This window comes from Leptonotus elevatus, chromosome 3, assembly GCF_054856555.1.
Source record: "Leptonotus elevatus isolate MCC_2025b chromosome 3, RoL_Lele_1.0, whole genome shotgun sequence".
Taxonomy (NCBI): Eukaryota; Metazoa; Chordata; class Actinopteri; order Syngnathiformes; family Syngnathidae; genus Leptonotus; species Leptonotus elevatus.
Window position 1 is genome coordinate 6,940,664 of NC_141241.1, and position 15,520 is coordinate 6,956,183.

The 15,520-nt window shown below is 39.5% G+C and overlaps 1 protein-coding gene across 4 annotated transcripts; it reads right to left on the reverse strand.

Moving 5' to 3' along the window:
- Window positions 1-4,402: 4,402 nt before the first annotated feature.
- Window positions 4,403-14,868, reverse strand: rbm26 (RNA binding motif protein 26). Of its 4 annotated transcripts, none has more exons than XM_086071975.1 (22): window positions 14,398-14,868; window positions 14,079-14,197; window positions 13,852-13,970; window positions 13,525-13,616; window positions 13,176-13,435; window positions 12,636-12,911; window positions 12,319-12,558; window positions 12,004-12,135; window positions 11,760-11,900; window positions 11,377-11,485; window positions 11,126-11,285; window positions 9,912-10,106; window positions 9,562-9,660; window positions 9,400-9,468; window positions 9,218-9,316; window positions 8,530-8,604; window positions 7,637-7,807; window positions 7,370-7,474; window positions 6,922-7,125; window positions 6,054-6,140; window positions 5,660-5,773; window positions 4,403-5,350 (listed from the first exon to the last, which is right to left on the reverse strand). In XM_086071975.1, the coding sequence occupies exons 1-22, from the start codon at window positions 14,454-14,456 to the stop codon at window positions 5,261-5,263; spliced, it is 3,015 nt and encodes a 1,004-aa protein (XP_085928101.1). In that variant the 5' UTR covers window positions 14,457-14,868; the 3' UTR covers window positions 4,403-5,260. The 4 variants fall into 4 exon arrangements, with proteins under 4 accessions (XP_085928101.1, XP_085928100.1, XP_085928099.1 ...); XM_086071974.1 differs by having other exon boundaries at window positions 9,562-9,663; XM_086071973.1 differs by having other exon boundaries at window positions 11,995-12,135.
- Window positions 14,869-15,520: the final 652 nt, after the last annotated feature.

The following is a 15,520-nucleotide window of genomic DNA, read 5'->3' on the forward strand; positions in this document are numbered from 1 at the left end:
ATATTTTAATAACAAGACAGTCTCCAATATACCATGTCACATGCGTGGCCGACTATATCATCCACAAATGGAGATATCTCATGCGCGGACCCCAGCAGGTCAGTTTTTGCTTCCGCAACGTCAAGCGCATCTTGACCACCCTGATTTTAAAGAGAATGAGAGGAGCCACTTTGATTGGCCTGGAGTTGGCTGTGTTCCATCCTACTGCGGTAACACGACAGATTCAACACAATACTCCATCAACACTAGGCAAGCAAAGTACCAAAAGAAACAAAACTCTTACCCATGCGCAAAATTAGGCTCCACTTTCTGTTAGACTTGCGCTGGACTTGCCATGGAAACAGATAGTCCAGATTAACCGAGTACCTCAAATTATTTTTATGTCTACAAGAGAAGAACGTCAGCAACAACACTGATGCCTTTGTCCATCTGGATGAATGCTTCTCATTAGAAATACACTTTTGGCTGTTGAGTATAATGGGATTTTTTTATGTGTGTACATTAAACAGCTAATTATAGTGGCTTCATCACCTTCTGGCTACAACAACCATTTCTGTGACATGGGAAATGTATTGTATTGCACACATTTGTTTCAGGAAAGTTTAGTTTACATGACAAAGATGCACAAATTCAAGGTATCCTTTTCGTAATGTAAGTCCCCCATCAAAGGTCAGGCTTCATTCATGATCTGTTACCATGCACACATTCTCTGCAATGTTGCTTAAACAATCATGCTAGGTTGTCACTAATCAGATGGTCCTGCAGTCAGGGGTCAAGGGTCAGATTTTAACGTGACCTCTGACACATAATTAAATTGCCATCTTTAACCTCAGTTACAAGCTGTCACAGAGCATCGGATTGCATGCTGCAAATCACAGGAGCAATCAATGTGAGAGGGGACGGCCCGGGAAGCAACCTGCCGTGTGCTGCAGCATCTGCACAAGCACGTTATCTGTAATGGAGTTCAACTATACGATGATCAGGTTAGCGGACGGACTAATCACAGTCACGGTGGCTACGATGAACACGCTCGACGTGGCAGTGACAAGGCATCACAAAAGATTTCCCATTAAGCACTGGCAAGAAAAGCACTTCGAGAGCATTGTCAACATGTCAATGAGCAAGGCAATTAACTCATACAGGATCTGACAAAAAAAATCATCAACAATATTAAAATGAAGAAATATAAAAGTAACAATATTTAATCCAATAAATTGGACGACCACTAATACCAAACAAAAATAAAACATTTAAACTAAATTATTTTTTAAGGTGAAGCAAACCAATTATTTCAAGTGGTCCGAAATTGAAATAATTAAATTGGCTTTATTGTTTAGCCCAGACGCTACTTTTTTCTTAAATACCTCAGGGAACATGCTTTTTTGCCTTACAAGAATAATGTGTAATTGCACATCCACTACAGTAGTTGGCAGTGGTGCCCTCATTGTCAGAGAGTGTGCAAGGAGTATCAGCTTCTCTGCAGAGGTGTCTTTACAATAATTTTAAGGAGAAATGATTGTATTTAAAGTCACGGCGGAGAGTTGAGGGAGGTGCATTTTCTTCGTCCTAGGGGACGTAACAAAAAAAGAGAGAGAGAGAACCACTGGTACACTCTAAAAAGGGAATTGTTGAACCAATTTAATAATAATAATAATATTTTATTTATTTTATTTATTTTATTTATTTTATTTATTTTATTTATTTTACTTATTTATAACTTAAGTCTAAAAAAAGAATGGTTGACCAACTTAATTGAATTGCTTTACCTCATAATTAATTAAACTTAATACTGTATATTAACTTGGATTAACTTAATTCAATTGTGTGTTAACAATTAAGTTACAGTTTAATGAACTCCATTTATTAAACTTAATTACCTAATAATTAATTAAACTTAACTTGGATTAACTTCATTATTAAGCAATTCAATAAGTTGGTCAACAATTCTCTTTTTAGACTTAAGTTGGTTCAATTATTTTGCTTTTTAGAGCGCACTTCATGTAAACCATTTTTTAAAAGTTTGGAACAAACGTTTTTTTTTTTTAAAGTTGTCTCAAATAAAGATTTGAAGCACTTATAAATTTATTTTCACACACATTTGCACCTGAAAAAGCAAACTTTTCTCATCTTCATATGCAAAAAGCACTGTTATGGTTGAGAGTGGACTAAAGACTTTAGTATTAACCCCTTGTATTATCATTATTATTAATGAACAGTAAATGAAACTGTTTATATAGGAATGTATTTTAAAAATGATTTCAGCATTACCATGGTAACTGTACTATTGTCGCTTTTGAGAGCTCACCCGTTTATGTCGTTTATGTTTTCTGACACTAAAACATTGATGTAATGTAAATTTCCCTGAGATCTGCACTCCATCAGAGGTCAGGTTCTTCATGGAGGTCAACTGAACAGAACTTGCAGCCAACAAGCTGAACGAGCAGACAACCCTAGGTGGACTGAGAAGTAGACTAAAGCCATCATGAACAGAACGTGCATGTTGGTGTGAGGCAAGGCCTTCTTCACACGAGTGCAGATGCTGAGCGAGAACAACAATGTGTCCCCAAAGCCACATGATGCTGAATGACGATGCTGATTATGATTTAGGGGTTGCTACTTTCGTTTCAAACTGTGCCTAGCTTTGTGGCCAGGGGCCCTGTGTTGTTTAAAGGGGTAGAAATACTAAATTAATCATGCTTTGGCTCCACTTGCTAGGGAGTGAAATTTGCTTATGGAAGCCCATGACCACATCAAATATTAATGTCTTTACAGAGGCCTGGCATTGTAGTGGTGGGGAGGGGGGTCAATGTGGAAAACACCTTCTTTATATTCTTACATGGTTGAATAAAGGACAAAAGGTTTGTAAATACACATGAACAATCAATAATTTTGGATTCGGATATGACGATTTGTCAAAATTTGGTATTGTTGTATTTTATCTTAATTGGCATGCAAGAATGTTTTTGTGTTGTGAAAAGGCTTAGATGAGATTCAAATGAATCTGAATAAATACACTGGAAAGTGTGTTATTTTATGCACTAGCCTAGATGCTGCATATACATACGAGCGTCTTCTCAAGCCCCTACGGGCCCCAATAAACAAACTTTTTAGTGACAAATAATAAGTTTGAACAAAAGAATCCCCTGTAGTAAACATAACTGAATTTACCTTTTCAGTCTTGCTCAACAGTAAATAAATAAATAAATAAATAAATAAATAAATAAATAAATTAAATGTTTAGGTGACCCCAGAGAATTTTGTAAACATGTCAAAATGACCAAAACTACCAGTGAAGAAAAAAATAGGAGGGAAGAATAAAGGAGAGAAAAATTAAGGTCTAAATAGCGCTCCCTTTTGGTTTGTCCAATTAGGTGTAGCAGCAAGTCACCTGTGTTTTTGAATTGTAACTTTGTAACACGTGTGGGAATGTGGCTAATTGTGTAAATCACACGGATGCCATAACAAATAAAATAACACCAGAGACAGTTCCAGGATTTTTTTTTTTCTCATCCGAGGGTTAAGGCGGGCTGAGACAATAAATTAAAATGGTCTCTCAAATATATTTTAGAATATCAAATAAAATGCTGGAGGGCAATAACTGGGGCTACACAGAATTCTGTCAGTGTCAGGGCTGTAGCCTGAAGTTCTGAACAACGCCAATGCATACAAGCAAAAATCACTAGGCCTACAGCTTGTTTGAGCACAAATGAAGCTTGATGTTTCCTTTGTCTCGTGTACGTGAAGGTTTGGTGACGCCACAGTAGGTAAATGAGATGGCGGGAGGGGGGCCTTTAACACCCTCTCACTGAGACGGAGGGATGAGGGTTAGCTACACTAGATGGTGGTGTGGAAAGCTTAAATGATGAAGGGCCAAAATTGTACAAGCGCAAATCTGATTCCTCACAATTATATCTGCGAGCCAGACAAGCACCAGGGGTGGTCTGGGAACACTTGAAGTGCTGCATGCTGATTGGCTTATTTGTCCTCTCTTATCCAAGGCTGAGGAATTGTGGGCGCTTTTTCTGCGGGGAGTCTCTGTGGGTGCTGAGCCACCTCATACACACACCAAGTTTAGCAGCACTTAAAGTCACTGCTGGATTTATAAGCGAAAGGCCAAGCTGACCAACACAGATGACATAGCTTTGTGACTTGCGATTGTCCTACAAAATGTGTTTACATTTTAAAACACACTTTATTTTTAGTTTGAAATAGCTAATACTTAATGTTCTGCGCAGTTATCAACTAATTGAGTTATACACAGATAGATTTTTCTTGTGACATCTGAGATTGTTGTTTCCTAATATATATTCTCATACAGCATATATATATATATATATATATGCTCTATATGAGAACATTTTCTTGCAATTTGTATATGGGAGCAAATAATCACAAGCTAAGCAAATAGGAAAATACATATATTTAATATAAATTAATTCCATATAAACAGCGCCAACAAGGTTTGACGTTTCTTAATTTCTTCTGGAAAGATCACCTGCAACAAAAATAAACATTTCAAGGATTTGATTCACAGTTATACTGTTGTGGATACTGTACATTTTACTGTGCGAATGACTGAAATTGTTGATAGATCCTTACCTTGGACTGGAATCATTGACATATTGCAGGTTACCTTACCAATCCCACAATTGCAGGATGGAGGAATTGTTCAGGAAGTTTGCTCTTTAGGTGACCAGTTATTTGTTTTAATGGTCAGTTACAGCTTTTAAAGGATTGAGCTTGTCTAACTGCCATACTTTTTTCCCACCTGTTTTTGGCAGTATTTTTTGACCATTTCTATTTTTTTCTCTCTACACAATTCAAATTTAAAGCAGAGAAAGTAAGCTTTTGTACAAATGATCTGAACCCAGACATAAAATATTTACATATGAAATTTCCACCAATCAATGTAACACTATTCTGAAAAAGCTTTATGGTCTGTCATTTTGTTAAACAGTATTACAGAAATTGTTTTCTCAAACCAAATATTCAGCAAAATGTCACATGTCCAGAGAAACTAGTTATCCATATTACAAACAAAAAGAAAAACACTTCTACAATAAGAGCATTTAAAAAAAAAAAAAGGTTGCATCTGGAATACATATTAAAAATCAAAGTTGTTTGTTTCTTCAGCCAGTTACATCTGTGTGGTGTCAAGCCCAGGTGCCTTTCCAGATTTATTAACAGGCATTAAAATAAATAAATTGCTGAACAACTGGTCATTGTTGCACTCAACTGCGAAATAACATTGAGATCATTTTCATCTGCGCCAGGAGCGAGGTTCATTGTCGTCTTCCTCCTCGTCGTCATCCTGCAGCAAGGCATCATCGCTCAGGGACTCTTCGGGGTACTGCGGAGAAAACAAAAACAAAAATTAGCAAGCTGAGAGCAGACAGTCCACATACAAACATTTAATATACATGCTGAAGCTAAAGAAATCCAATATAAGAGCTGGAAAACAAAAGCCAACCTTTTGTCATTGTTCTAAACTAGTACATCGTTCACTGACTGCACAGAAAAGTTCTAATCAGAGCAGCCTTGTGTAATGGCTCCCTCTTGTGTGCTATGATGGAATTACCACATTTGCCCTATATAATGTGGAATGCAATATGACAAATGTGTCTGTTAATCTGCAAGAGACAAGAGATTTAGCACAAACCTCATCCTCATCTGGTTCTGCCTCATTCACATCAGTAGCATGCAGCGTCAAGACAGGCTTATGCCAGGCCAGGCGCAAATAGCGGTTGTTCAACTTGATGCCATGGAGGGCCGCCTGCAGGTGGGCAAAAAAAGGCATGCAAGATTAAAACACATTGAAGGGGGAAAAAAATTAAACACCACAAACAATGTGTCATTGCAGTGGTTCTTAACCTTGCTGGAGGTATGAACCCCAACAGTTTTCTATGCGCATTCACAGAATCATTTGAGTCGGGGTATGTCTTTTGACCTCTCCCGAGCCCCTATAATACGGACTCACCAAACCCCTGGGGTTTGGTCGAACCCAGGTTAAGAACTACTGTATTATTGCCAATAACATTTAGAAGGTGACTCACCTGCTCAGCCTCTGCTCTTGTCCTGTAGGTGATGACGGCAGACAAGCTGTTTTCATCAATCCGGCAATCTTCAATTTCTCCAAATTGCTTTAAAATTGTCAACATGGGACATTGGTCACTTCACAATCCGTCCAATGACAGAAACATCGCTCTACGTGCCACATTATGCATACATATTTACAGTTTAGAAACTTCAGTTTGGTTTAGAAACCATCTGTGATTGTTATCGTGGAGCCACGACACATTTCTTACATTAGAAAACTCTCACGGCACACTACCAAACAAAAATAATACATACAAGTATATTTGCATTCGTCACAGACAGATGAACAAAGACATTACTAGTATTAAATAATTTTGAGACTAAAAATAAAATTTTATAATTTTCCCACTCTCACTGGTCTAACCCCCTTCAGACCCGCATTTATTCTGCTGGGCAACATTTTTAGTTGACACATTGTTCGTAAAAAATTTTTTGGGGGGCGACTGTTTTCCCACATAAGAACATGGAAAAAATATTTTGGTTTATCTCGTGTTTTTATTATAGTGTTACAGTGGACGCCAGGATAATATGGCTTTAACGTGTTGTAAACTTACCAAGCTTAGATGAAATTTTTTTAACAAACATCATGCAAATCAACTTGCGATTGTGATTGGTTAGCTAGGATCCAATCATGAACCCGAAGTGTGGGCATCATCCAAATTATGCATTTTAATGGTTTAGACAAACAAATATGTCCACCGCAATCATCTACGGGTCCAAAGGGGATAATGTAACCAGTATGTGCATTGGTGGACTGCACATAATAGTGCATCTAGTGGACATCTACTGTCTTATTCTGAGTACTGTAGGAATAAGCAGACTTACAGCAAAATGTGGCAGCAGATGTACCCGCTCCATCTCTGTGAAAGCGGAAATCTCCAGAGCTCTGGGTCGATGGTCCACAACCGCGTGCAGTGGAACGCCTCTTCCCCGTCCTCTGGCACCTCTGCCACGGGCCCTCAGACCGCCACGCCCTCGAGCTGAGATCCCGCGACCTCGGCCCGGTGTCAGCAGTCCCCTTTTAGCAGCCTGAACAGGGGCACGGGGGGCAAGCAAAATGAAATTGAAGTGAAAATATAACCATGTATGACTGGAAGTGAGAACTTGCTGTGTTTTGTTTAATGGTTGTGCTATTCTGAAATGCCTTATAATTCAATTTGAAGTCCTTTCAAAATAAAATAAATGTGTTTTTACTGATCACTCAGGTTTTCTTTTAGGAATATAGCAAGTCTTAAAAATTCTGGCAGCATATGCAAATTTAGCACAACTGTACCTCTATCTGCAACTGGGTATACTTAATCTTCAACAAAGCAGTGTCTTCTCCGGATTGAGTCTTCTTGTACAGGTCCAGTTCTGTATCCAGCAGTTCTCTCTGAGCCTGGGAGAAAAAACAACATTACATTATCTTATCTTATCTTTCATAGAAATTGAAGGCAGACGGAATCAAAATCATGTCCAAATAAGGAAGAAAAAGTAACAAATAAAAAAACTGAATACAATAAGAGCTGAATGTTTGTGCTGAGCATTCACAAAGTATTACTTGGGCCTTGGTCTTGACTGTGGGCAGTAGATTGCTGCTTCTGCTTGAGATGCTTTTTATCTCCTCTTGTAGTTTGGTGATGCTCTTGGTTAAAGTGCCCAAGGTTTCCATGATCTTGGCTTTATCCTCTGCTTTCATTGTTTTGTTTTTCTCAAGTTTGGAGATCAGGAGCTGTGGACAGCAGAGGCATAATTGGAGCATTTCAGGGTATAAGCATTAGCCAACAATCGTGTTTTGGAACATTTCAAAAGCAATTACTGTCGTCAAACCCTGCATGTGACATCTTTAAGCTAAATACACATTAAACTTTTACAACTCCACAACTCACATATTACAAATTAGCTGATTGCCAATGTAGATTATTCTGATTTGGAATATAACGGAAACTACTTCACTCAATGTTTTAAGGGATACTTGGACTAATTTAGCCATTTTCAGAAGCATTTAATTTGATTAAATTATTTCTCATGTACAATACCTTCAGAAACACATTTTGCCACTTGCTGTCGACTGAAAATGACATCACAGGTGCTCCGAGCTCCAGTAACAACCTATCACGGCTCACCTGCTTTCTGGGTTTGGTCATGTGACGTTTGCAAACTATGCTATGATTGGTCGTTACCTGAGCTCTGAGCTTATGTGATGTCATTTTCAGTCGACAGCAAGTAGAAAAGATGTGTTTTTTAAAGGTATAAATTGTACATGAAAAATAGTGAGGTTGTCAAATTAGTTACAGACAAAATATTACCTTCTTACTGCTGAAAATGCCTAAATAAATAAAGTATCCCTTTAAGTAACCTGTTTTATTTACTGTTGAATTAAATGAATTGAAATCAACATTCTTTTGTCACTTTCTTCAGCCTCCATCAGTACAATCATCCAGATGATCGTACCTTCTGTGTTTCAATGTGCTTCTCCAGTATTTCCTGCTTCTTCTTCCGCACATCTTGCTGTAGCCTTAGGGCTTCCTGTGAAAGCGTTTATCAAACAGGACATTATCAAATACTTGATGCTATTGAATTTTACAACTGCATTACAGTAGAGCGCAACCAATGCCACTGGGTATTTCCCACTATACGTTCCGTTAGTTTACATTTGATTTCGCCGTAGCATGAATTACTTCTCACTTCTACTAAAACCGTGACTAGTTAATAGAAAAACAACCCCTAGAAAATTTAATGACAACAAACCTTTGAAACGTGTAATTCAGAGGCGAGGCATTCCGTCAACCCGTCAATGATGGACGCCCATTTTGTTGACAATTGCCAAATGACGGGAAACTTTGAAATATTGACAGGCTAAGAAGCATTGCCGTAAGTGGCTTTTTCGTCAGCATGGACGGATGAAATATTGACGGATTGACAATGACGGAAGGGGCTCCCGACTGTTGACAATTGACGAATGACAATCACTCAAAATTCATTGACGCGCCCACCTCTGGTATGATTATATTTATAAATATAGAATTGTACTTCCATCATCCTACATGTCAATAACAGGCACTGGGCGGGGGGTTTGGGGGGGGGGGGGGGGGGGGGTTTGTGACCCCTTACAGTCTTTTAACACCATTTCCCTTCTCACCTGTTTTTTCTTCACAGAGTCTTCTTTGTTTTTTTGGGCAGCTTTTAAGGCTGCGGGATTGTATACGGTCTTTGAGAGGCCTGCCAAAGTTGAAAACACCTGAAATTGCATAAAATGTGAACACAAAAAAAACTTTATACAATATATAGGGAAAGATGAAGATCTGATTGACTGACAGTTACCTTTTCAACAGGAGCAGCAGGTTTGGCCGAGAAACCCAAACGCTCTTTCACTGACACCTTAGCAGGGTTCTGAATTAGTTGGAAGAGGGCGAAGGGGTTACATGTCATTACAAATAATATACTTTTGACAAGCAGACTCACAGCACTCCCACAAATACGCACCTGAGAGGCTAAACTGGAATCTTGTGAAGGCTCAGAGTTTGCAGCGAGAAGAGGCCCAAGGCGATCTTTGACAGACTGCTTCAACGACGTCGCTGAGGGCTGCTGAATGACAGAAAGATTTAAATAAATGCTGTAAAAAAAAAACTCAACCCATAAATGTTGTTGCTGGAAAATTTATTAATGTAATTGCTGTACTGTTTACACCAAAATGGACATTAATGTGTACATAATCTAAAACAAAAAAATTCCAACTCAAACGATGCTAGAACAGTGTAGGAATGATAATTTGTGCAGTGTGAATCTCCCCCAACCTCATGACTATGTTGATAAGACCAAAAATAATAGTTTACCATGGCTGGCTGTGACTGTAACTGCTGTACGTGAGGCAGACCCTGTCCCGGTCCATCACTTCCATTCTCCCGGAACCAATGCACTCGGATGAAGCGGTTATTGAGGACAGCCTCCGTGCTTTGTATGGCCCGCTTGGCCTCATCTGGGGATGCAAACTGGATCAGCGCCCCCTCTGGGTCATTCTGGTAGGCCACCTTTGGAAATATAGAGCATATCTTAAAAAGTGATAACAATGCAGAATAAATGGCACTTAAATAGTTGTGACATTATTATTTGAGGGATAATGCTTTCCTTAAAACTAACGGAATGAAACCTTAATGCTAAGGATTTGTGGATCCCCATTATTCGCACAATAATTAGGGACCAAAACCGGCCACGAAGTTTCCCGGCGGCCACGTCCACACAGAAATGTGTTCCTGTGTATCTGTTAAGCTATTTTATTGTTTCAATGTTTCGTCCACATGGAGTCGGCGATCTCAAAAGATAGATCTCAAAACAGTGCCCTACACACACGCACACATTTCCTGAAACGATGACGTCGTTGCCGTAGTTTTCGTGTGACTGTGCACGAACATGGCAACATCTCCAACAATTGTGGATCGTGTTGGACGTTCTTTACCTTGACGGTGATATGAGCTTTCTTTTGCAAATTGAAGTTCTACCTCGTCGTAAATCTACACAAACGTCTCCTTTTCTTGCGTGCTTTACATTCCTGCCATTGCTGTTTAATAAGAGACTTCCTGTGGCAGCAATACAGTGCCACTTCAGGCCTTGAATATATACTACGGCATTTCAGCGCCTTCATGTGGACACATATTTCTTGAAACGGTTTTTATTTTATTTATTTTATGGGAAACCTTTTAAAAATGATTAACAAAAAGATCAGCTTCATTTCTGCATTTACGAGCCCTAAGAGAGACAATTGCCAATAAGACAATATGTAAATATAAATATACAACAAACTGTGATTATGAAACACTTTAACAGTATTTCAAACACTTTGAGAATCAAATGTCCATCTTAAACTTTATTTTGCAAAGATCCAACTATACACTGTAAAGATAAATCACATTCTTTATATTTAAATGACATTGACAGACACGTACACGTGCATGCTCCCAAAGTTAAATATTAGCTCATGGGCAGAATTGCTCACCTTTGCACCACCAGACAGTAGATAAACAAAAGAAACAGCAGTTAAAAGTTGACTTACCTGCAGGTTGACGATGGTCCCAAACTTGCTGAAATGTTCATTGAGTTTGCTGATGTTGTTGAGTTCAGAGGGTATTTGCCGAACAAGCAGCTTTGGGTTAGTAGAGTTGAAGGGACCCCTTCTGTGGTAGCCCAGGTGGTTGGGTTTGTTATAGTTGGGTCTGGGGAGCAAAAGAATAAAGTGTGTGTGTATATGTGTGTGAAGCGACTTTTGTTATTCCCGCCACGGTAATATTCCACTTAAGGTCTCACCTGTCAAACCAAGGTTTCTTGTGGAGAATGCCTCCATCATGTGAAGCAGCTGGTCTTTTCCTCAGGCCAGAATCCATAACAATTCTCATACTGTTGTTTGGAACTTTGTCTGAGAAAGGGCAAAGCCTAACTGACTGGTCTACATAATGCTTCTCAAAAAGAGTTGACCATTACACAGGTAAGGGCATAAGACCATTAGCCCGTAATTATTATATACGCTGAAAATGTCGAACATGCATGGAAAAGCTATTTTTTTGCATGTAATGATGTAAATTTATTCAAAATGTCTCCAAAAGCAATGTAATAAAATATATGAAATACTGATCCAGAATCAAATTATGTTCCATCATATGTTCCAATATATGCAATCAGATGAGGCCTACCTTTCTGTGGCTGGTCCACATCCCCCATAGTGAGGCCAATCAGGTTGGGCCTCTGGGCATTGACCCGGTGACGGTACATTGGCCTGGAGTTACTCGTGATACTTGGAGCCTCAGGGTTGTACACATCAGTCTCATACGTATCTGGCGAATAGAGTACAACAAGAAACGGTGTAACTAATATTTGTGTCAATAGGTTGCAAATGCATTAAAGAGCGAACAATCAAAGTCACACAACTACTATTACTTGAGGAGAAAAGTGGTGTAGGCATTGAAGAGCGCATGCCAGAGGTGACAATAGTGGGAACAGCACTCGTAATGGAATTTGGAGGAGCATCCATTCCAGATGGTTGAAGTGGAGGAAGAGGTGGCGGTGGTCCTGAAATGGCAGAAAAACGTAAAGACCTATAACAGGCGGAAATAATTCTGTACTTAAGATGTTGTTATTGACTGTCAGTAGAGGCAAATCAAAATAAAATGTAACTGTAACCTTTTTAGACAATGTTCAAAATGTCGCTCAAAATGCAAGTGCTTATTCTCCAGCATGTGTTAAATTTCTTACCTGCAACGGGCGGAAGGCTTGGTGGAAGAGTGCCTGGTGGAGGTACAGGAGGCCCCAGATTCACAGGTGAGGGGTTCATTAGTGGTGGAGGTGGAAGGCCTGGGGGCGGAGGACCGTCCACACCCGGGATGGGTGGAGGTTGGAAGGGCAGCATATTGGGCAGACCGACATCCTCCACTACAACTGGGTCACTGCCATGGTCGAAAGGGCACATGTCTCCTCTCATGCAGAAGCCTTTTTCTGAAGGACAGACATGACACCATTACCAAAATAATGTCTACATGGGTTTAATGAGCGCAAAAAGCTGTTTTTCTCACCATCATAGTCACGGCACCGTTTTCTCGGTTGAGGAGGGGGGCCCCTGAAAGGGCCGCGATCCACAGGGTGCTCTGGGTGGAAATCTGACCAGCTTTCAGTTGTGTTGTTGCTGTGATGATGAGTGGGCGCGATGACTGTAATGGTGCTGCTCAGTGTTGGCAAGGGGAAATGGGAAGTGGTTGCGGTGGAAACCAGAACAGCCGGGGTGTAAGCCTCAGTTCCTTCCAACCTGTCCGGTCGATCGTGATCATACTTCAACTTCCCAGGATCCCGTTCTGTAAACGAAGAGTGTGACGCATTACAGTGAAACCAGAGTTACATAAATTAAACCGAAACTAATCATTTGAGAGCAAACAGCTTGATATTAATTTATTAATTTATTTAAGTTATTAATAAGTGTTGCCAGGTATCCGAAGTATTTCTTTCTATTCAGGGCAGAATGAGCCACTATCACAACTGGAATAGGCCAGTTCCTAATGCTGGTATTTAATGCATTTTCTTTCAGCAAATCTCTGCACTTGCAACAATCACTGTCTTACCTCTACTTCTTGAACGAGTTCTGCTGTGTGGAGGACTCCCGCTTCGGGCTCGATCCCGGTCGCGGTCTCTGTCCCGGTCTCTGTCCCTGTCTCGGTCACGATTACGATCCTTGCTCCAACTCCGGCTTCGGCTACGACTGTAACTACGACTGCGACCCCTCCTCCGATTGTAGCGATCACGGTAAGAGTCCCTTCTGGGTGGGTTGCGGTCATAATCCCTCTTCCTGGGACGGTCATCTCTCTTACGGTCATCTACTCTCCTAATAATTTGGATTACAACAACATATATGATAGGAAGTTAAAGATGATACAAAACATTACATGTAAAATTGACATTTGCTGCACACACCTGCTATCTCGACTGTAACGAGAACTTGATGGAGGAGGGCTGATATTCACTCTTCGAGAGAACTTTTTGTCACGTTCTTCTTCTCTGTTTGCCTGAACAACAAATGTGATGCATGTTAGGCCAAATTCCAATTTTACATTACAACGGGAAAAATAAAATTTGATATACAATTTTAACAATCAAGAGACATGCTATGGTGAAACTATGATATGCGTCTGGTTGTCCCTTCTTTTCATGTGATACAATTAGGAACAAATTAAACACATTTATCAATCCATCTTCCAAACCACTTCTCCTCATTTTATGATAAATAAATAAAAAAGTTACCTCCTCTTTTTTCGCCTCATCTTTATCAACCTTGACCAAAGTGGGTGGTGGTTCCGTCCGAGGCAGGTAGCTTTTGCTGTCTATAGCATCAAACAGCTTGTCCACAAATTGCTGAGTCTCTGGAAGATAATTTGAGTCAATAACAACAAAATAGTCAATAGAAACCATGTTGAAGATCAGACAATAGTTGTTGCTGGACAAATTGTTACTATAAGATCAATAGGTACCCTTCTGGAGAAACACGTCCAACTGGTCAATACACAAGGCTTTTAGTTCTTTTTCACTTTTGTCTTTCTTCACCAGGGCAACAACATACTTGGCGAGTGCTGATGGGTCTGCATCGCAGCTACAATAGTAGAACAAACAACTTTAAAATGGAAGCAGGTCTTCGGGGATAATATAGACATGTTATTAAATAAACGAACTATTAATGCCATCCACACTTTTCTGCTGTCTATGTGTATGCTTGTGGAACAAAATCTCATTCTCACCGAGTTAACTACAGTGTCAACTTAGTTGCAGCTAACAGCTAACGTTTCTACTTACATGGGCTCGAGCGTGTCAGACAGCCATGTTTTCAAAGCATCCAGATTTTCTATTATCATTTTATATCCAGCCGGAAATTGTTTATTCACCACTGCCCGGATTGATTATACGCTTCGATGAAGAATGGACATTTGCTGAAGTAAGTGGCCACTTCAGTCTTTAGTTTCAGCTCAGATGCTAAACGCGCCGTTAGCTTAACTCAGCGGTAACAATGCTGATTGACTTAGCATAAGTCCCAGGCCGCAAAACGTGCTATCGGAAGCCTGTAACGCGACTGATACGGATTCACGTCTCAGGTGCGCCTATGTATCAACCGTTTCCACGAACTTGACTCTAAATTAGAATTAAAATTAACCAGTTAAAAAATGCAGGTGATTTGCACGCTGAACGTATCACTTTTTTATTTACGCCCCTCGGTAGCTAACGTGCCTATCTGACTATTTACTTCCGCTTTTGATCTCGTTGACAGCTATCGCGAGATCGGCGTTTCATAAGGATGGATTTGTCATCGCCATGGGATACGGCAATGTATCGCGAGACCGACGTTTCATAAGGATGGATTTGTCATCGCCATGGGATACGGCAATGTATCGCGAGATCGGCGTTTCATAAGGATGGATTTGTCATCGCCATGGGATACGGCAATGTAAAATGAACATTGCGGGGGAAACAATAAAATCATCATATCAGCCTCGAGAATGACTGAAATGTTAATGTTAATATTAATGTTAAGGAATTAAATGGGCAATATGCATTTCAAACTAAGCTATACAAATATAGTCATATGTATATTTGATCATAGGATTTTTGTCGTGTCTATTATGAATAATTCAAATTCACCTCTTTGCACGCTTCAAACAGTATACATTTAACATATTCTGACGGGGGGGGGAATCTTTTTTCAAATTAAAATTCCATTATATTTTTGGTTTCCATTTTTACTGAAACTATGGTAAGAGCAGTTTAAAAAAACACACACACACACAAATCAGATAAATACAAATACATACTTCGTTAAGAAAATATACAAAAAAAAACAAATCGTATTTCAAATAATTATTAGATTATATTTATGGTTTCCAGTTTTACTGAAGCTACAGTAAAAAATAAAATAAAATCTAAA

Bases quoted from the DNA above. Each gene is read 5' to 3' on its own strand.
- rbm26 (XM_086071972.1), bottom strand. From the start codon at position 14,456: ATGATAATAGAAAATCTGGATGCTTTGAAAACATGGCTGTCTGACACG. The intron at 12,559-12,635 runs GTGAGAAAAACA...TCTGTCCTTCAG, and splicing joins ACGGTGCCGTGACTATGATG to AAAAAGGCTTCTGCATGAGA. The intron at 6,141-6,921 runs GTAAGTCTGCTT...ACAATTTTAAAG, and splicing joins ATCTGCTGCCACATTTTGCT to CAATTTGGAGAAATTGAAGA.